Source organism: Epinephelus fuscoguttatus, linkage group LG1 (assembly GCF_011397635.1).
Source record: "Epinephelus fuscoguttatus linkage group LG1, E.fuscoguttatus.final_Chr_v1".
In the NCBI taxonomy this organism is placed as follows: domain Eukaryota; kingdom Metazoa; phylum Chordata; class Actinopteri; order Perciformes; family Serranidae; genus Epinephelus; species Epinephelus fuscoguttatus.
Genome location: NC_064752.1, coordinates 28,113,829 through 28,135,254, shown reverse-complemented (window position 1 = coordinate 28,135,254; position 21,426 = coordinate 28,113,829). Strand labels below are relative to the sequence as shown.

At 42.0% G+C, this 21,426-nt stretch overlaps 2 protein-coding genes across 2 annotated transcripts; both read right to left on the bottom strand.

The window, feature by feature from the left end:
• Nucleotides 1-115: 115 nt before the first annotated feature.
• LOC125893311 (MAP kinase-activated protein kinase 2-like) lies at nt 116-9,862 on the bottom strand. Its single transcript, XM_049583903.1, has 10 exons — nt 9,024-9,862; nt 7,498-7,637; nt 4,752-4,816; nt 4,594-4,673; nt 4,382-4,508; nt 4,096-4,171; nt 3,829-3,953; nt 773-858; nt 607-687; nt 116-511 (listed from the first exon to the last, which is right to left on the bottom strand). The coding sequence occupies exons 1-10, from the start codon at nt 9,288-9,290 to the stop codon at nt 275-277; spliced, it is 1,284 nt and encodes a 427-aa protein (XP_049439860.1). The 5' UTR covers nt 9,291-9,862; the 3' UTR covers nt 116-274.
• Nucleotides 9,863-11,136: 1,274 nt separating this feature from the next.
• Nucleotides 11,137-20,304, bottom strand: uroc1 (urocanate hydratase 1). The gene is made up of 19 exons (XM_049583843.1): nt 20,064-20,304; nt 19,264-19,394; nt 18,234-18,327; nt 18,079-18,138; nt 17,858-17,986; nt 17,706-17,767; nt 17,533-17,599; nt 16,128-16,271; nt 15,939-16,027; nt 14,872-14,934; nt 14,590-14,769; nt 14,404-14,501; nt 14,229-14,301; nt 13,908-14,097; nt 13,719-13,817; nt 12,967-13,066; nt 11,847-11,928; nt 11,628-11,727; nt 11,137-11,539 (listed from the first exon to the last, which is right to left on the bottom strand). Exons 1-19 carry the CDS (start codon nt 20,187-20,189, stop codon nt 11,399-11,401), a joined length of 2,028 nt encoding a protein of 675 aa, XP_049439800.1. The 5' UTR covers nt 20,190-20,304; the 3' UTR covers nt 11,137-11,398.
• Between the last annotated feature and the right edge of the window lie 1,122 nt (nt 20,305-21,426).

Sequence of the window (21,426 nt, the reverse complement as noted above, 5' to 3'; positions counted from 1 at the left end):
AAATGTTCCCCGGACAGCAACAACAGTCTCCACAGAGGTTTAATAATTCTCTCATTGTCAAACAAACTGTGTCAATTTAAGTGTCCTGTACAAACATGACAGTACAACACAGCTGTAAAACATAAAAAAAACTATTTATTTGTAATGTTAGAGTGGTGACAATCAAAATAAATGACATGAATTAGAATATTGAAGTGCAGTGATACAAAGAAGGAGAAAGTAAAATACAATAAGTGATATGTAAACTGATCAATCTGGCTGTCATAATTTTAAACTACTTCTGTCCAATGATCATTTCCCCATGCTCTTCAGAAAATGTTACTTCTCTGTGACTATTACGCACCACTCCTCCATCTCCTCCATCACCGTCTCCTCCTCCTGAGTTGGCTCCTCCAGGCACAGGCCTCTTGCGTCTCTTGTTGAGCAGAGGGTTGTTGGACGTGTCCAGGTCTTTGATCTTCACCTGGTCGTAATCGACACGCATGGTGGCCAGGGCGCTGGTCATTTCCTCCTGCGGGAAGACGGAAACACATGGTGCTTTAAATGTGTCTGTGCTTTATCGCCATCTTGTGGTCATATTGTGAAAACAGACAGAGTGAGTCTCACCTTCACATCCTCCCACAGCTCCTTGTCCTCCGTCAAAACACGGGAGGTGTGGAGGGGTGTCGGAGGGACCACCCATGACTGCTGCAGTACAAAAAACACACATTCTATGAATAAAAGGAGGAACAACATGTAGGTCTGTAGACAAAGTGGCAAAGAGATGTCTTACACTAATCCAGGGATGGTTCATGAACTGTCCAATGGTCATCCTCTCATTGGGGTCTGTCTTCAGTAACTGAATGATGAGCTGTTTGGCTACAAAACACAGGTAAACAACATCAAGCATTTGTTCCAACAAATCTTTACTGCTGTATGAATCTTTAATGATGTTGTCTCTTTTGTGGTAAAGAGGATGAGATTTTTTTAATTAAAAAAAACATATTTCTCCTCTTACCTGTAGTGCTACTTATCGGTCTAGATTGTTTTGGTGTGATTTGCAGAGTGTTGGAGATATCAGCTGTAGAGATGTCTGCCTTCTCTCCAATATAATAGAACTAGATGGCACTCAGCTTGTGGTGCTCAAAGTGCCAAATAAATACATTTGAAAACCTCAACAGCAATGTCTGTTTCTAGAGATCATGACCTGGTTACTCAAGATAATCCACAGATCTTGTTGTGAGCAGTTTCATGTAGGAACTATTTTCTCTCAACTGAAGCACACCTGAGAAGCTCATGCTCATGACAGTGTGAGATGTCAGTTGCATCCTTTATGGCTGAGCTATAACATTGGCTAGTTCTGTGGTGCTATTAGTAGTAGATGCACGTTTTGCGCAGTGATACAGTTAGCCCCTGAGGTCTGTGGAAAGAAAATAGTTCCTAAAACTACTCACAACAAGATCTGTGGATTATCTTGAGTAAGCTGGTCATGAGAGAAAGAGACATTGCTGTTGAGTTATTCAAATGTATTTTTGGTGCTTTGAGCACCACAGGCCGAGTGCCATCTAGCATTCATGTGTGAAGTGCATGTAGGTAAGCTTCAGGTAGTGGAAATCAGGTGTGTGGAACGGGAAGCAAACAGTTTTTGACTGCGTTGTGTACAGTAAGCGTGTAGTGAAAACGTGAAGTATCAGTGTGGAAGACTCAATTTGCTGAACGGAATATTTATTACATATGGACAATGCTGTCTTCCCTCTATGTTATGGTGAGCATGTGTATATTGTGTTAAGAATACATGGATCGCCCAATCAAAAGAGATAACACGCACTGGACGTTGGTTTATTCTTTGCCCAGAACGCACGTCCAGAACAAATTCACCCATTCACCCCTCAGTGGCTTGTTCAGCCATTTTGTTTTGCTAAACGTCACTGTTGATTTAACTAATTGATTGATTGATTGACTGATTGATTAACAGCACTACAAGTAGGAGGAAAAATATGTATTTTTGATTTTGGGGTGAACTGTCCCTTTAAAGTCCATTCTCACTGAGGGTGAGAGTGCTAAGTGCTAAAGAAAGTTGATGTTGACGCTTGTTAAATGTTAGCTTGCTAGCTTGCTGCTGCTGCTACTCTCGTCCATGTTTACCCGCACCCATTCACACTGCGCGGACTTGGAACACAACAACGCGAAATTCCGCACCTCACCTGTGTGTATGGTTTAAACGCAGAAAAGCGCTGCGTGAATATTTTGCAAATCAGTCCCGCATTTCTGCATCGCGGCATTGAGAATGAACTCTAAGTAAGATTTTGGAGCAGTTGCTTATTTATATCCAGCTGTTACAGAGCAACATTATCATTCGTTTTGAGTCATGTCTCTGGCCACCTGATAAACATTACTCTATTATTCACTCTCTTTTAGCTCCGTTTTTGGTCCCTACCAACTCCTGAGAAAAATACGTCACCTTAACTGCTAAATGCTCCACCATGTTCACTTGACCAGGTCCCAATAAACCAAATGTGGGACAAGGTGTAGGTTTGTGAGGGACAATGTAGGACACCCGCCCCCAGCACAAAGTTTAGCCATCAGAGACTAAATACATTCATCACAAACTGTACAGAGTCTACTGTATATTAACAATGGACTTTTTTAATTATTGAAGTATTTAGCAACACAGAGACTTGTGGTCAGTGGGATTTGAGGATTCTTAAAATAACATCTGTACAGATGTGGAGCCCTGACTGTATCTGACTGATCTTAAATGAAAGCTGTTGTGTTGTATTTTTTTTCCTGAAAATATTAACTAACACTGTTTATTCAGCCTGTGTAGTTAAGGGAACAGGTCAAACTGATATGATGCTGTCAAACATAAATTACAGATCACCTGTAAAGCATTTTAATAATTTAATCTATCATAATTAAAACTGGAGACTGAAAACAAACTGACATATGGGTCTGATCACTTTTTTAATGAACTGACATCATTCCAGACAGGATGTTAGTGTGTCTGTGACTTCCTGTACGGACTGAAGGCTGCTGGAAACTGTCCGACTTCACCGCAGGTTTTTGTTACCACCCCCTGCTGCGGCCGCCTGCTCTCGTCTACTTTGCAGGCGAGACACAGTTAATCTCCAACGAGCCTATTGACACTCATTAGCTAACGAGTGTCACCTGTTGCTATATGGGGCAGGAGGGACGGGCCCTAGCGCTTAAACGCACAGAGCCTACGTGGGCCGGCCGCTGCATGCAGTTTCTTCTCATTGGCCAGGGGAGGGATTGCAAGTGCGGGTGACAACCAACATGCGGGACGTGGTCTCAATTTGCGTGACGCATGAAAAGAGACAGAAATGTTGTGCAGTCCCGCGCAATGCGGGACATCTGGTCACCCTATGTTCACTAGCTAGTTGCTAATATTGTCAGTTTGTCAATTGGTGCTGGGTTTTTAGTGTGTAGTGAATCTGTCAAAGCATTTTTTTGTGCTTAAAAGCCTACTTGTGTCTGGAAGTAAGGGGAAAGAGGGTGAGCAGATTGAAGTTTTGGGCCATAAACCCAAATAATGAGTTCAAAGATGCTAAAATTCTCCATAGAGCTGAGGGGAACAGCAGCTGGGTGATGATTTTCTGTATGTTCGATACCTGTCACAGTCCATTGTTAATATAAACATACCGAATACAGCAGCTTTAAATTTGGACTACAAATGTTACTGTGAATATGGTTTACTGTACGCCAGTTTTGGTCACTATAGTCAGTTTGTGCTGATTTTCAATCAAAGCAAGAACTTGGTGTGAGGAAAATTTGCACAGCCCTGTTACAGTTTTGAAATCTTTATGAGTCTTTTTTCCAAAGGCTGACCTTCCTCAGAAACGTCAGCCCACTCAGGGTTGGGAAACTCGTATTGGCCCAGCCTGATTCTCTGCTTCATGCCTGGAGAGATGGCCTGACCTGTGTTTGAGTAGAACGGAGGAAACCCACACAATCTAAAACAGAAGAGCAGAAGAGACTGATTAACTTTTCTGTCATTAACCAAAATCATATTGTTAAACATTAATACAGAGTATACCAGAATAGCTGTAAATGTTTCATTAAGTTTAATCAGTTGCAGACGCACATGATACTCACAGAATGTACATGATTACGCCCAGAGACCACATGTCACATGATTTGTCATATTTCTCTGGCCCAAGCACCTCTGGGGCTGAATGGACAAACAGATACAGATATAAAACAACACAGTGATAGCGTGGAGAATGAAAGACACACTACAGCAGGTCAATATGCAGACACACATAGAGAACATGAGAGTGAATGACAGCAACCATATCCAGAAACTATGTCTCTGATAGCATATTAATATCACTGGTACAAATGCAGTCAACTGGCTGATTGCATGACAGCAAACACTCACCAACATAATAAGGAGTGTAGCAGGGAGTTTGGAGGGCGTTGTGCAGCGTCGTCTCCTTAGCAAAACCAAAGTCAGTCAGTGTTAGTGTGGCGTTACTCTCCTTGGTGGTATAGAGCAGGTTTTCAGGCTGCATGAGAAAAATAAAAAAGGTTACAGAGATTTTAAAACAATGTATTTATCTGTGAACTCATTTATTTTGACAGCAGCAGCACCTTTACATCCCTGTGGGCGATGTCCATGAGGTGGAGGTACTCTATGGCCGTGCCGATGTCATGCATGATGTCTGACGCCTCTGATGGACAGACATGACGTATAGGTGTAACATGTGCAGGACACAATAAAGAGACCCATCATTAATATGTGACCTCACCTCTCTCTGTGAAGGCCTGGTCCCCTCTGGCCTGAATGCGGCTGAACAGCTCCCCTCCCTCCATACTGAAACAAGATTAACAAAGACATCAGAACTGGGGCAGCGAGGGGACTCTTGGCAAACAACCACAGCTCTCTACTGCAATCATGGTCTGGAAACAAAGCAAGTCATTGTGCGTCACAATTTACTGTTCAGATGAGTCCAGTCTTCTGAGCCACAGCAGAACCAGATGACTCGAGCAGTGAGGACGAATCAAAGGGAACATAGCAAACTATTGTGCTAATTTCACATTGTAAAGTTTGTACAAACACGTTATAAAACCATATCAATTATATGATGATTATATTACAAACCCAAATTAGCTTAATTTCTAAGTGGAGCTTAAAATGTATCATCAGAAAATGTTTCCATATTCTAATAAAACTGGCGTCTGTTAAAAGCCCTCTCAGCTTTCAGCCATAGAATATGTTCTGTGTGTTTGAATCACAAGTGAACAGAGCTAAATACAGCCCCAAACACAGCACAGATACAGTGGCATCCAGTTTCTCAGGCCACATTATCACGTGATCAGAGATGCAAATGTTTCTGTAGTAAACACATGACACAGCAACACTCGCAAACAGTCTGTATTACCAACACCAGACTCAGAATCAGAGTCTTGTTAATGCCAAGTAGGTTTTCACATACAAGGAATTTGCTTTGGTTTTTTGGTGCATAACAAAAAACCAAAGTAAGTCATTCAGACGTGAGTCAGTGTGAGTTGGGGTCCCAGGCCATGCTGATGAGGCCAGCTGCAGTCGGGAAGAAATTGTTCTTGTGGTGTGAGGTTTTGGTCCTGATGGACCGCAGCGTCCTGCCAGAGGGGAGTGTTTCAATTTGTGTGCAAGGGGGGATGATTACTACTACTATATTATTACCATCTTGTCCCTTTGTTGTTCTGCAGAGTCATGTCTCACTTTTTTCACTTTGTTTTTGAATCTGAATTTTAATTGTTTGCACAGTTAAAAAAGGACAAATAACAATGGAAAATAATGTAATGTAAACAGAGAGGAAGAAAGACCTTATTGCCACTGAAACAAGTACAGCAAAGATGTCGACTGCAGATGGAAGAAAGAAAAATATTTTTAAAAAGGGGTCTTTTTTAAATGTACTGTGCTATATACTGCATGTGTGTTGTATAGTTAACTAAAATTAAACTAAAAATAAAACTAGATGTTGAAAAACATTTTAGTCAACTGAAATAAAAACAAAAACTTAACTTTAGAAAAAAAGGAAACTAACTGAATATATATTGTGTACTTCCAAAACTAAACTAAACTAAAAATGAAAAGGACTGTCTAGGACTGGAAGTTTTAGTCTTTGTTAATCTGGTCAAACTGGTCAACACAACAAGCATAACTGGAATGTCTACATGAGAAGGAGTCAATTACCCTCACAGAGTGTGTTTGTTTTCATTGCAATACCTATTCTGCACTTAATCTTGCCTCTGACAAATACCCCCCTTATCACAACTTTTAAAAAGCCTAATACTGAAACTACACAAAAACGAAAGTAAAAGGTAACCGTTTTAAACAATAAAAGCTAAACTGAAACAAACAATGACATTGACACTGGGCGAGAGGCAGGGTACACCCTGAACAGGTCACCAGACTATCACAGGGCTGACACATAGAGACAGACAACCATTCACATTCACATTCACACCTACGGACAATTTAGAGTCACCAGTTAACTTGCATGTCTTTGGACTGTGGGAGGAAGCTGGAGTACCCAGAGAAAACCCATGCTGACACGGGGAGAACATGCAAACTCCACAATGAAGGGCTTGAACCAGGAGTTCAACAATGCTAACCACTGCACCACCGTACCGCCCACATAATCAAATGCAAGTACTAAACTAAATTCCTTACTCAGTATGTATTTGATTTGCATTCCTGTGCCAGGTGTGAGCTGAAATCAAACTCAGCTGGACAGAGATGCCATCCAGACCTTTCTAGATACAAGATATTCTGCAGGGCATCATTGGAGTTGTTTCACTGTTCGCATATAAAGCAGTTTCAGGACTTATGTATGGATATTCACACAGTCTGTCTCTCTGCCCTTCAACTTTTTCAAAGTATTAAATGAACACAAAGATGCACTACATTATAGACAGTTCAGGACAGTTCGCCCCCAAATCCAAGATACATCATTTTCCTCTTACCTGTAGTGCTATTTTTGAGTCTAGAGTGTTTTGGTGTGAGTTGCAGAGAGTTGGAGATATCTAGTCATGGAGAAGAGGCTTGTGACAGTGTGAGATATAGACATAAATTCTGTCCTCCTTAGCTGAGCTGTAATGTTAGCTAGCTCAGCTGTGCTAGATGACCTAGCAGTAACTGCACGCTTCCTTCTGAGTGGTGATACGGTTGGCAGGTGTTGTTCAGTAGAAAGAAAATAGTTCCTACATGAAACTGCTCACAACAAGGTCTGTGGATTATCTTGAGTAACCGGGTCATGATTTCTGGAAAGAGACATTGTTGTTGAGTTTTTCACATGCATTTTGTTTTAGTGCTTTGAGCTCCACAAGCTGAGTACCATATGGCTCCATTATAATCAAGACAGGGCAGACATCTCTTTGGCCGATATCTCCAACACTCTGCAACTCACAGCAAAACAGTCTAGACTGATAAACAGCTCTACAGGTAAGAGAACTGTCCCTTTAAAAGCGTAAAAATAAGCAGACAATAAATACCACAGTGCTGCTCACCACTCCATTACGATGAGAAGACATTTCTTCCCCTGGTGCATGTTCTCATACAGGCTGAGTATTCGGACAATGTGGGGACCTCCGGAAGCTCGCCAGTGCAGCTCAACCTCCCGTCTGGCTTTAGGAGTATCGTACAGGATCTGCTCCACATCACAAAAACACATATCACTGAAAGGTTTCCGTCACATATTTGTCTGAATGTATTCCAAGATGGATACGCTTCATTCATTTCTAAAAGAATCAGTTTGACATCCTTAGCAAGAAATCAATAAACACACACACAGAGACAAACACATGTCCCATTGTGGAGACACTCTGTTTACAGCACTATTAAAGCCATTCATCTCCATTATAGAGAGAACATTAGGAGTGAATACTTTAAGACTGCATTTAGCAGCATGCTCTAACTTTAAAGACACAGTGCTGCAGCTCTGGTATCCAGGGGGGAGGAGGATATCCTATTTTCCCAGACATGCAGTCCAAATCCTTGTGGACATTACAATGAACTCTGAGCACTGGAGGAGGAAAAGGGGCTCAGATATGAGTGTTTATGAAGGTGTGACTTTCCTCCAGAGCCTCAATGCAAAGAAATCACAGCTCTACACTCACAGACGACAAGACTGAGGTAGCTCTTCACATTTCAGCGTACCTTTTCAGTCGTGGCATACCACTTAAGACATTCCAAAAAAACATTCAGAGGCACTTGTGGGGCTGCTCTTCCTGTTTGTGTTTTCTTAAGGCTTTGCTGCATCCCTACAGTCAGCTGTTTGTTGACTTACCCGCTCTGAATTTCTCACGTCATAAAATGGCTTTTAAAATCACTGTAAACATCTAATACGCAGAATACTTAATGTTGTGTAGGGGAGTAATAAAATGCATTTTTTTAATACTTGTGTTAAATGTCAGATGGTTATGTCAAGTATTAACAGGGCAGATCATTGTTCACACAACGATCGCAGAGCAAAATGGAAACTGTGTCGAAGGAGGACCCCAGACAACACATCACTGACTGACAGACACATCCACTGTCTGGGCTGCTCAGTAACTCAATTTGCTCTCATACTACTGCTCCATCCATTCATGGCTGTTTTCATATTTCATCTACGTCACATCAAACAAAATGAATATGGTTTGGTCTTTTGCATGTTTGCTTTGACTATTTTTTATAAACCATCAACCTGCCAGGGACTGCAGATGAAAACAAGTCTGTATGTCTTAATCTGGCACATTAACATGATGGACCCATGTGCTCATGTTGATTAATGTGTCCCTTTTTAAATAAAATAAACATCAGCATACATTTGAAATCGTCACTGGACATTTAACTTTACATAAAGCATAAATACAACACCTACATTCTGGACATATTTTTAGTATAAACCCAACTGCATGATGGAGATCACAGACCAGATTTGAATAATTGATGGATGCTCTCTGTCTTTCCAGTGGCAGGAGCCTCCAGAGGACTGTCCACATCACACACACACGCACACTCAGGGTAAAGAAGCAAACACACACACACACACCTTGAGGGCACATTTCTCTCCGGTTTTCTTGCAGTAACATTCCAGAACCTTCCCGTTTATTCCCAGGCCAAGGACCTGAGCTGTAATCTTATAGTCATCTGTCACTGCGTGTCTCTTGAACTCCAGCTTACAGTAAGCAGGTGGCTGGGTGTCTGTGGGGCCGCTGTCCAAGCTGCTCCCCAGGCTGTTGGAGGAGTCACTGGGCTGTGCTGTCCCGTGCTGCGCAGTAATTGGATTTACCGACTGCTCCTCCTGGTTATGATGCATTTTTATTCCTGTAGAAGCCAACAGGGATGCTGCGCAAAAGTCACCAGTGTCTGCAACAGGAAATATCCGGTGTCATCCTAGTTCATACGTCTGGAGGAGTTTGGTGCTGTCCGACAGATCATCTCGCCCTCACTGTGACCACTGTACGAACAAAATGAGGTATGCAAATCTATGAAACCTCCTCAGAGTCCTACAGAAAAGGGCGGAGGTCTGAAAGCGCACCGTTATATTGGCACCAGGGCACTTTAGAGGTTTCAAGATGATCTGGATGTGTGTGTACAGGAGAGATGGTACGACACACTAAATGTCTAAGAGAGGAGAAAATGCTGGAAAAATGTGGAGCCCCTGCCTGGTCCTCATCACGGCTCTCTGCCTCTTCCTGCAGGGTACACCAGGCTCTCCAATTCCCTTACGTCAGCGCGGAACGGCTCAAATTCATTTTCTTAAAGGAACAACCACGCGCAAAGACGCACCCCAATGGACAGATGGACAAGACCCGAAGCTATGATAGGAAATTAGTATAAGTACATGGTTCAAAACCAGAGAAAGCTAAAAGAATATTGTTGTGTCCTCTTAATACAGTTTTAATTGAATGGGACAGTACAGTCCTCACTTCCATAATAAAGCTCATGGCAAATATCAAGAGGATGTGTGTGAGAGGTCTTCCAAGGACATCATAGCACTGTCAGGGCGCCAGGAAATCATTCAAATCTGACATTAAAGGGACAGCACCTGTAGTGCTATTTATCAGTCTAGATTGTTTTGGTGTGAGTTGCAGAGTGTTGGAGATATCAGCTGTAGAGATGTCTGCCTTCTCTCTAATATAATGGAACTAGATGTCACTCAGCTTGTGGTGCTCAAAGTGCCAAAAAATACATCTGAAAAACTCAACAGCAATGTCTCTTTCCAGAAATCATGACCCAGTTACTCAAGAGAATCCACATACCTTGTTGTGAGCAGTTTCATGTAGGAACTATTTTCTATCTACCAAAGTACACCTGAGTTTTAAAATAAGGTTCCTGTCATTATCATCTGCACAGTGATTACGTTTGCAGGTGTAGTTTGGTAGAAAGAAAATAGTTCCTACATGAAGCTGCTCATAACAAGGTTTGTGGATTATCTTGAGTAACTAGGTCAGGATTTCTGGAAAGACACATTGATGTTGAGTTTTTTAAATGTACTTTTTTTTCGCACTTTGAGTTCCACAAGCCGAGTGCCATTTGATTACACTATATTCAAGAGAAGGCAGACATGTCTTCAGCTGATATATCCAACACTCTGCAACTCACACCAAAACAATCTTGACTGATAAACAGCACTACAGGTAAGAGGAAAAATGTGTATTTTTGATTTTGGGGTGAACTGTTCCTTTAACAGTATGAGGCCTGGGTTAGCTGAGCTCTTCTCTTTCCTTCCAGGACTCCAGATATACTTATACACCTCATTTGCATTTTGTATTTCATTGAAACACATTTTTAGGACTACAGTCTCTCATCTGTCAAGTGTTTTTTTTTTTACTTGTGTCAGGTTGCGACAGCAGACAAAATGCTGTGCAATTGTATCAGTAATTTGCCTTTTTTCCACACCAAAACTTGATCTGAGTATCTATTCAAGCCATAAATATGTGCAGTCAAATGCAGAAACAAAGCTGCTGCTGTGGTGTCAGCTGTGACCAAAATTTGACTTTGGCATCCTGGTTGATTTCCTCTTCTTTTTTTCAACATATAAAAAACTACGTTTCTGTGTCACTAACATGTCATTGACATTTTGACATCCATTATTGGACAAATTACTGTATATGTAGCAAATTATTTTCGTAGATTACCAACATACAAATGACTCATATGGGCTTGATCATTTATACATACTTGTAGTTTAATTTTCAGCACATGAAAAGAATATATTCTTGCAAATTAAATTATTAAAACAGCCGAGCATAATACTGGAGCCTATTTTGCATTCTGTGTTCATGGCAAACCATTTCTGTAACAACATGGCCATTGATTCATTAACTACTACTGATCCTCTGAAACCTGGATGAGGCCTGATTCAGACACTACTGACAGGATTACAGCTGCATGTCTCCAGCAGCTGTCTCCAAGTGTTGGCTAGCCCTGCAGGGCACGATCCAGCACGCACTCATCCTGTACAGGAAAGGGCATGGTGACACGCAGCTGCCTGTTCTCCTCCATGGTGTGCTGGATGGTGTCATAGGCGTTGGAGTTTCCAGACCAGCAGCGACGAGCCACCTGCAGCACACAGACACAGAGCCATTAGAGCTTACAGTGTAACACAGTAAGTGACTCTGTCACGCTGCTCTCCTCTCTACACTCTCACCCCATTGGACACGTCCCAGTTGAGCATCAGTCTGGCTCGCTTTGCTGCCTCCTCTGAGCCATCCAAGAGCAAACCAAACCCTCCATTCATTACCTCACCCCTGCAGGCGACACAACAGGTACAGTAATAAACACACTGACCCCCTGGTGACAGATAAGTTTTGATGAATCAAAAAGTGTCATACAGATTACTATTTACTGGGAGACCAGCCAGTCTTACCAGCCAACACCACCACCGTTGTGCAGGGCTACCCATGTGGCGCCCCTGAATGCATCACCAACAAAGTTCTGGACTGCCATGTCTGTAAGGGGGATACATTGTGAAAATGATTCCTGCAGTGTTACTAATTCATATGAATGAAGAGAGGCAGGAAATGGATTGGTGTTAGTGTTGAATGGTAACAGTAACAAGGAACAGATTTTGTGTGGACTGTAGAGCTGCTCCATTATGTTTGATCATCTGTCGCAATGTCTGCAGCGTTCTCACTTTCAAGTCAAGTTTTCAAGTGCATACATTGTCCACAATCCATCCACTATGGCTGGGAGGGTAAATGTGCTTCCTTTTAAGGAGAATAAAGTGTCTGACTATCAGTGTGGTGAAGGCAATGACTCTCTATATGGCTATGGGAATGCTGTCCTCCTCCGGGATTCCAAGTTATAGCAGGGGATGTACAGGCATATTGAATACTTTTTGATAAATTTGGAATATTTCTGTCCAACAGTCAGTTAACTCCCTCCCACCCACCAGACCTGACACCCAGGGAAGTGAGGAGCAAAACAAAGACATCAGTTACATATGGACATATTTTGGCTAACCTAACATTTGTATAATCAGCTCTGTGGTAATTGCGACAGATGATCAAACACTAAAATAATACAACAGCTATGTTGCTAGGGTTATAGAACTGAAGCAGATATTTTAAAGTAATACAAAAATTGCTTTCCTTAACTCAGTGATTCTCAAATGGTGTGCCGCGTTTAAATGGGTGTGTTATTGGTGCCTTGGTGAAATTTTTAAAACTTTAAAATTATTTCTTAACTCATTTTGTTAATAAATATTTCATGAGTAATAGTTGGTTGTCAACTGTTATTTGATATTAGTATATAAAAACAAACATTTATGTCCTGATAAGAGTGCTTACATAGAGTCTATTGTGCACAGATATAAATGCAGGTGTGCCTTGAGCAGAAAAAAGTTTGAAAACCACTGCCCTAACTGATTACTTGTATATGCATTAATTGGTGAAGTAATTTAATTACTTGAGAGAAGTCACTAGTAACCGTGAGTCGTGACTGATACTAATTTTCAGTATCTTGCACATCACTGATCACACACATACCTGCACAGAAGGCAGATCCATCATACACATTAGAGGTTTCTCTGAAGGGGCTGTCTGTGCCGCTGACATCATGATGGTCTCTGCTGATGACCACAGGAGCCTGAGATACACAAATAACACAAGATGGTTATTACTCAGACTCCACTGAAAACTGGACATCATGCTGTAAACATCAAATAATCTCCTAAGGCCCTGATCACACAGAAAGTGTCTTAGCAGCTGGAGGCAGCTTTTTGTACTTGTTTTTAATGAGAATTAAGCTTTTTGCTTGTTTTGTTTTCATTGTTACGCCCCTGGCGTTTTTGCCGGACTCCTCAAGTTGAAAAAACTTCAGCCTAAAAGCGCCCCACATCATCTGTGCTTTTTTCCCCATTGTCCAATCGGATGATTTGAGAGGTGGGCTTTCTGTGGTAGTCACGACAACAAGTTTACATTTGGTAAACAATGGAGGAGAAACTGGTGATTGCAGTTGCTGGATACCTAAAACTATCCGACTGTCCATTTTAGTAACTAGCTACTAATTACTGTGAAAATAAGCAGGCAATTTTAGTCAAAATAAATGGTAGACTGATTACACAGGGAGGTAAGGGTAAGGAGGTGATGGGGTGGTTGCCTGGCAACAATAAAAAGGTGCAGCAAGCATTTTTACTAGTAGCACTCAATTTAAAGGCAGTGTGGTGAGCCTCGTGTTTTGCAACCTGCAAAACACTTTCTGTGTGATCAGGGCCTCAGCAGACAATGTATCCTCTTACTGAAACTCGTCCATCAGCGACAGCCTGGTTTATAGCCAAAGCAATGCAGACTCTTCCTTTCTGGTCAGAGTACAGGATTCTGGCTTGAGATCCCACAACCTAAATAAAGACAGAGGAAATCAGCCTAATGCAGCTGCGTATCTCATCAGAGGGTAAATGATGGCACTGGTTGCCCAGAATGTCACCCACCATTTTGTGTTTTCCAGCCTCTCTGATCCAGCGGATGTTATCACTGTGCTGCTGTCTGATGCGATCAGTCACATTGGCACTAATTTCCTCCAGGACAGTAGCGGCGATATCATCAGTTACAGCAAGATCTTGGGGGTCGCCAGATGTGCACACCCAGCGGAACGGGCCAAAGCCCAAAGAGAAAATGTCCCTGTGGCAAAGACAGAAGGAGAGATCACAAACTATTGATCACAAGAAGAAAAGAACTGATCACAGATGACTTGCAACTGTCTACAGGTCTATTACAGTATCAGTGCTAGATTGAATAAGAAAATGTCTCACCCCATAATGTGCTGGACGTAAGAAGGATAACGAAACTCTGTTGCTCCTCCGCCAACCTTTTCCAGCTCTGCTCCTATAAAAACAAAAATCACAAGCCTCTTTATTGGCCTGACATGGACTGAGTGATAATTATTATATATTGTGAGTGTGTGTGTATGAGTGTTAAATCACTGACCAGCTCTCTGGGCCTCCAGGAGAAAGGCATTGCCATAATCCCAGAAAAACATGCCAGCATCAGACAGTTTGTTGATGGCCTTAACGTGTCTTCGGAGGCTGTGATCATGTGTGAAACACATTATATCAGCTGTACAGACCCATATGTTGCTCAAAATATACCGCAGCAAAGTGTGATTCATATTACCTCTCTTGGACCATGGCTACGAAACGCTTAGAATCAGTCGCCATGAGCTGATTCGCCTGGCGGAAACTGAGCTGGACTGGGTAGTAGCCTCCATTATATGGGTTGTGAAGGGAGGTCTGGTCTGAGCCCAGATCCACCAGGAGGTCCCCCGTCCTCTCATACTCCAACAGCAGCCTCTCCCTGGTGAAGAGGTTAGAAAAGTGTGTCAGAATGTGTCTCTCTCACTGTAGCTGCAGACCTGAGTCGTGTCTGAGCAGCTGGATGTTTTCATCTGTCACTCACCACAAGTCTACAACGTTACCGTGGTAACCCAGACTGAGGGCAGTCTTGGAGCTCTTGGCTTCTCTGAAACACACAAAAACAGTACTGAATCTTACAGCAGGCAGGTTGTGTTATGGGATATATCTTACTGTCACTGTGGAGCACAGCAGTACTAATATGTTACTCTTCTGTGCAGACTTTGCATGTTCTCCCCATGTCTGTGTGGGTTTTCTCTGGGTACTCCGGTTGACTCCCACAGTCCAAAGACATGCAGGTTAATTGGTGACACTAAATTGTCTGTAGGTGTGAATGTGAATGTGAATGGTTGTCTGTCTCTATGTGTCAGCCCTGTGATAGTCTGGTGACCTGTCCAGGGTGTACCCTGCCTCTCGCCCAGTGTCAGCTGGGATAGGCTCAACAAACATTTCTTTCTTTTTGTTATTGTTTTAATAGTCTTATGAATCCACTTTTACGTCTGGAAACTCTCATCTTCAAACCGCGCCCTTGTTGAGGACTAGGCTCAGCTTCCGGAGTTACTCTCTTATCCTGAAGCCTCCTTAAGGAATCTGATCCCGTTTGATTCGGTGGTGGGAACCTCTTGTGGCCATATGCCTTTGCTGACGTCAACCCCACCAGGATTAAAGCCCTAGACCATCCGCACTGAAGACGAGTGCTCTAACCACTACACTAGGGAGGCCCCATTCTTTTTATAGTCTCATAATGTATTACATAACAGTTTAACACTAACAGGTGCCATTCTTCTATATTGAGTACTTTTACTACTTTTTGATCACAAAACATATGTACTTTTACTTGTCACAGAGTATTTTTACAGTGCATGGGGCTTTGTTTTTTTAGCGGAAAGGGCTGCCAATTAATATAACTGCAAGTCTGGACTTTTACTGGATAGAGCTGACAACATGACATCTGACACATGTACAGAGAAACACAGGCACACACACAAAGTCTATCATATTAAACCCCTCATGGCCATCAACAACAGTAAATCACAGAGTAATAGTAAGTATGCAGCAACTATTTCTAAAAAATATTTTTGCACTCTCATAATGACTTTTCCTCTTTGTTACCTGATGCGTTTGATGCAGTGGTCCATGCTGCTGGTGACCTCCATCAGCCATCCTTGCTCGTGCCTCTTCCTAAGAGGAGCCTCATCCACCTACACAGGAAACAAATTCACACAGTCACACTCAGGACGTGCTTCATTCTCGCTCTGTCAGCGGTGAGTATTATTGGGAAATGACTGGACACCAGCTGACCTCTGCAATCACACCAATGCATCCTGCGATGACGGCAGCTTTAGCCTGAGCTCCACTCATGCCCCCAAGTCCAGAGGTCACAAAGACGCGTCCCCTCAAGTCACCGGAGCCCAGGTACCTCCGGCCGGCATTCAACACAGTCAGCTACACGGACACACACAGGGGAAGAAATAAAAGAACAGGAACTATAACACACAGGTAATGTGTCAGTGACTGTTATGATTTAAAGGAGCAGTGCGTGTGATTTAGGAGGGTCCAGAGATGGAAAGTAGTATTCATAACTATGCCCAAAACAGACAAACCAAACACTGGATCTAGACGGGGCCTTTCATGTTTTTCTGTTGCCTGAAGGCCACTGTAGGTTCTACCACACATGTGGAAAAAGAGGGGTGAAACAATGAGTATTCAGTATGTTGCAATTTCACACCTCACCACTAGATGCCACTAAATCCTACACACTGCTCTTTTAAAGTATTACATCCCAACTGTTTTGACAAGTGACCAAGGTGCAACTTCCAGGGCTGAAAATGTTTACAGCCTGGTACAAAACAAATAAACAAACAAAAATGGTTTTGGTCTGTACAGATATTTTCCTCACTCATGACAACTGTACAGGAGGTGAATTTTTATGTAACTCATCTGTTAAAATTTTACGATGGCCTCTTAACTTTATGCATAATTAAGGGTGTGGAAGCTTTAAATGACAGGTGGGTGCTATCTATTGACGAGGAGCTGCCATGATGACAACACTGGTCAGGTAACATAACCATAGCGTAACCCCACATTCAGAGTATAGGCGTGGCTGTAGTTGGTACTATTTTAGTGTGTTTTCAGTTCGTAAAATCAATTGTAATGCGTTGATCACCTAAAAAATTGTTTGGTTGCACTCAAAGGTCCCCTAAGGAGTTGGATGTAAAGTTTTTCTGGTAAGTCTGTTTTTGACTTGCAAAAACAGCATCAGCATTAGCATTATCACAGTTAACCAAATGCACTGTGCTAACCAAGCTAGCAGCTAATGTTAGGGTAGTGCCACCCTCTCATCCAAATACGGTCACTTGTGGCCCCAAAAATCCAAGATGGTGACAGCCAATATGCCAGACTCGAGGCTTTAATACATTAATACAAGAGTCCACAAACCAATGGGTGACCAAGGGTGGCTATGTCCAATATCTTACACAGTCTATACATGTGACCTTAATTTTTTTCCTTCCTATATTGTTTCATTTAAAGAATTTACAGGTCACAGTAAAAAGTCAAAAGGCAAAGACTAGAAACAAGTTAATAAGATAACTTTTTCCTTGTTTCATCTCACTTTAGTTTGGTAACCACTGATTAAAAGTGATCCATATTTTGCATGAGTTAAAACTGGAGTGCTGTGTGCATACAAAAAAAAAAAATCACAAACCATAGTGCCATGAACAATACCCTGAGGTCCGATGTAGCAGTAACTGCCAGCTGTCATTTGACCGTACCTGAAAACGGACAAATAAAAGAACAGAGATTACATCAAACATGTACACCCACATACAAGGCTAATACAGCAACATTTTCTTACTGAAAAGCATCTTAAAAACTTACATTGAAACACCAAGGGCAAACATCCTTTCATACTGATCTCTGGAGGAGTAATTTGGAATAACCTGAGTGACGGAAAAAAAAGAACAGTGTATGTCAGTACACAAGGTTGTAAGTGGGCTGAAAGCTTAATCAGATGTGTGTTAGGCTGTTACCATGCCGTTGGTGATGACAGCACGAGGTGATGAAGGTAGGCTGGGGAACAGGCCCATGGGATGACCGCTGTACATGACCAGAGTCTGCTCCTCTGTCATCTCGCTCAGGTAATGCATCACCAGACGAAACTACACCCAGACACACACAAATCTTTAATATACATCTATTTATACATCGTCACCAAATCCTTTGTAAGAAAACACATTTACTCAGGGCTCACCTGGGCCCAGTTACTGAACACCTGTCCATTGCCTCCGTAGGTGACAAGCTCCTGGGGAAACTGAGGGATAAAGACGCCAATAAGACAATGAATTAAGCATCACAGACATCACATGCTTAGTTGCTATGTTAATACAAGCTGTGTTAGAGGCTGACCTGAGCAACTGCAGGGTCCAGGTTGTTCATGATCATGAGCATTATGGAGGCAGCTTGGCGTGTGCGGCACGGGTACTGATCTATGGGGTATGCTCTGAGGAGACAGAGACAAACTTACATCACTGTTGTGGAGAAAGACAAATTAAACAAAACCATCATAAAGAGAGATGTGTATGTAACTTTCACACTTTCACAGGATGACACAGATTTCCTATAATTTCCGGTGAGGTACTTTCATAAGCCACCATTAGTGTTCATACCAGACTAGTGAGGCTGCAGAAGCGAAACCCTCCACAATGTCCTGAAACTGAAGGGTGCGTGTGATTGCATATGAATTAAACATTTTATTTATAACAGAGGGAATGTGTTATTTCTCCTTTGAAAAGTTACAACCTTGTGTAAATGCAAAAGGCAGAGAACATCTTCGACAGCAGGGATTGTTATTAAAGCCCGACTGACCTGACAAAATATACCAGCAGGTCAATTTACATTTATTTAACCTTTATTCAACCAGGAAGTCCCTCCTCTTCTCTGAGGGAGACCTGGCAGCAAGGCAGCGCACCAGTAACAGTTTAAACAGAATAAACACACAGGAAATACAATCATTAAACACACAATGAAAGGACTAAATCCAGGTCAAACAAAACTGCTGCATTTTGCAGTTACATTGATTTTAAACATGGCCTCAGAGATTTTTTTAGATGGACTAGATTTTTAGAAATAATGCTCTGCAGGTTATACCAAGTTTTTGTTGTTTTTATTATTACGTATTTCATTGTCAGAAACAAAATTACCAAACTCATCTTTCAGTTACTGTTACTGTCATCTTTAATGATATAAAAAATCATAGAGCACATGTCCTAACCTAACAATCAAACTTGAAGTATTATTGTCAAAATATTTATATAAATTGTATGGGCATAACTGGAATAACAGCCAACACATAGATTAATTTATTCACAAATATCAGTATGGATACTGGCATAAAGAATGCCATATCAGTTGGGCTTTCATCATTTGGTTGCCTCACCTCATGCGTAACGTGGGGCAGAAGCGGTACATGTAAATGTGCCCGTACTGCTGCAGCTCTTGGGCAAATTCAGGTGCAAGAGTTGCATGATGGGTGGGAGGGAAGTAACGCAGTGCATTTCTCAGCGCCAGCTAGAGGGAAGAGGCATTGACAGTAGGTTAGTGAAGACACTCTGTACAGTGCAAATGTTTCAGCACAGTGAGACGGATGAGTAGATCTTTTACACTTTAAGGCTAACAGACAGAGCACCTGCTGCATCCCTGTTAATCATTGACTCAAGTCTGCTCTCAGTTTAGGCAATCAGTTAAAGACCTTAGAGAATAATCAATATTTTAGGGCAGCCAATGAGCCAACAGTGATGCAATAAGTCAGAGTACGCAGCATAGCTTAATGTCGGTTGTGTGTCTGCATCTGACACATTTATAGGAAAGCAACTGTCTGACATGACAGTGAGTTGTAACCTCCTCCAGCTCACTCTCACATAGCTGCTTGATGATGTTTGTCTTTTTTCTTCTGATAGTAGTTTGACAGGTTTGACTGCAGTCAAGTTGGTTCATGTTTGGGGCTTTCCCTACCATTAGCAATGTAATCTTCCTTTTGGAGTTTATTTAACAGACAGTATTTACACTTGTTATAGTAGAAAATCACAGCAGTACCTATTGACATTAATGACTGCTCTGTTTCATTGTGGTGTGCACAAAATGGATTCAAGAGGTCTACATGTACCTGGATAACTGATTTATAAATTATTGTGTGACAAAGCTGAACAAGTTTGAATGCACAGAAACAGTATGACTCACCCGCTCCTCCTCTGCTGTAAGGTTCAGGGTCCGCATAGGTGCATGTGGCACATTGGAGTCTCTTCCCCGGTTAGGGGGCAGTGGATCCAGAGGTAAACCACTGCATATCTCCTTTAAAGATGACATTCTGTCACACACTTGAGCAGCAACCTGTAGTTAGAGATCCCGCTGGAGACAAAAGGCAGCTCTCACTGCAGGCCGTCCTCCATGGAGAGAAAGAAAATTTAAGGGCGATCACTCTTCAACTTATTGTCTCATTGGCGTTTTGGTCATCTCTGCCCTTTGCAATCAGCCAATGGTACACGAGGATAGGAAATGGTGTTTGGTAATTATTGACCCCTGAGGGAGTCTGAAGTGGCACATGCTTCAGCAGACAAACACTGCCACAGACCTCTGACCCCTGATGCTTTGACACGCAACTCAGGTAAACAAGAGTGCATGCCAGAACCTTTGGACAGGTCAACAACTATTACGTAGAATCATGTTATTTCCATACATCTATAACTGTAACAAGTCCCACGTAAAAATGCACAATTACAGCTCAATATGATTATTAGTCTGAGGTCTAGGGGCACACATTCAGAGGAATAATGTATTATATCAATAATGGATATAGAAAATTGTCCTTGTGTAACTCTGCTGCAGCTGCTCAAGAGTTCACTTGTTTGTTGACTTGCAATGTGATGTAAAGGGTCATGATTCCAATGTCAGGCCTAGGTCATGTAAAAAAAACTAGAATTACTGTCCTGCGGTTGTATGCCTCCACGCACCAGTCAAGTGTCTTTTACAGTTTTACAGTCTGTGAAAACATGGATACTGTTTCAAGGTAGACACCCAAAATTGGTGGCCAAATGTCTCTCCTGACGTATGACGTAATGGCCAGAAAAAGTGTTTTATGCAAAACGTTATGTAACGGTGAAGCTGACCTTTAACCTTTTATATCCAATTAGACATTTATGTGAAGTTTTGCCATAATTAGCACATAAATTCCTGAGTTATGGCCAAAAAGATGTATTAAAAGGCCACAGTCACCTTGGCCTGTGTCCACCAAATCCTAATCAGTTCAAGGGGACATTTGCGCCAAATCTGAAGAAATTCCCTTAAGGTTTTATTGAAATATCACACTCACAAGAATGAAAAACATGAGGTGACACTGACCTTGACCTATGACCACCAAAATCTAATCAGTTCATCAGTGAATCCAAGCAGATGTTTGTGCCAAATTTGAGGAAATTTCCCCCAAGGCCCCCCATTTTTGAGATATCCCCCGTTTTTGAGATATCACGTTCATGAGAATGAGATGAGTGCAAGGTCCCGCTGACCTTGACCTTTGACCACCAAAATCTAGTCAGGTCATCCTTGA

Coding starts and splice junctions, on each gene's coding strand:
- uroc1 (XM_049583843.1), bottom strand. CDS start 20,189: ATGTCATCTTTAAAGGAGATATGCAGTGGTTTACCTCTGGATCCACTG. Junction 14,770..14,871: donor GGTAACGTTGTAGACTTGTG/GTGAGTGACAGA, acceptor CCTCTTCACCAG/GGAGAGGCTGCTGTTGGAGT. Junction 11,929..12,966: donor TGGATCTGCCTTCTGTGCAG/GTATGTGTGTGA, acceptor TCCCCCTTACAG/ACATGGCAGTCCAGAACTTT.
- LOC125893311 (XM_049583903.1), bottom strand. CDS start 9,290: ATGCATCATAACCAGGAGGAGCAGTCGGTAAATCCAATTACTGCGCAG. Junction 7,638..9,023: donor GAGAGAAATGTGCCCTCAAG/GTGTGTGTGTGT, acceptor GATGTGGAGCAG/ATCCTGTACGATACTCCTAA. Junction 4,817..7,497: donor CTTCTCATCGTAATGGAGTG/GTGAGCAGCACT, acceptor ATCTTGTTTCAG/TATGGAGGGAGGGGAGCTGT.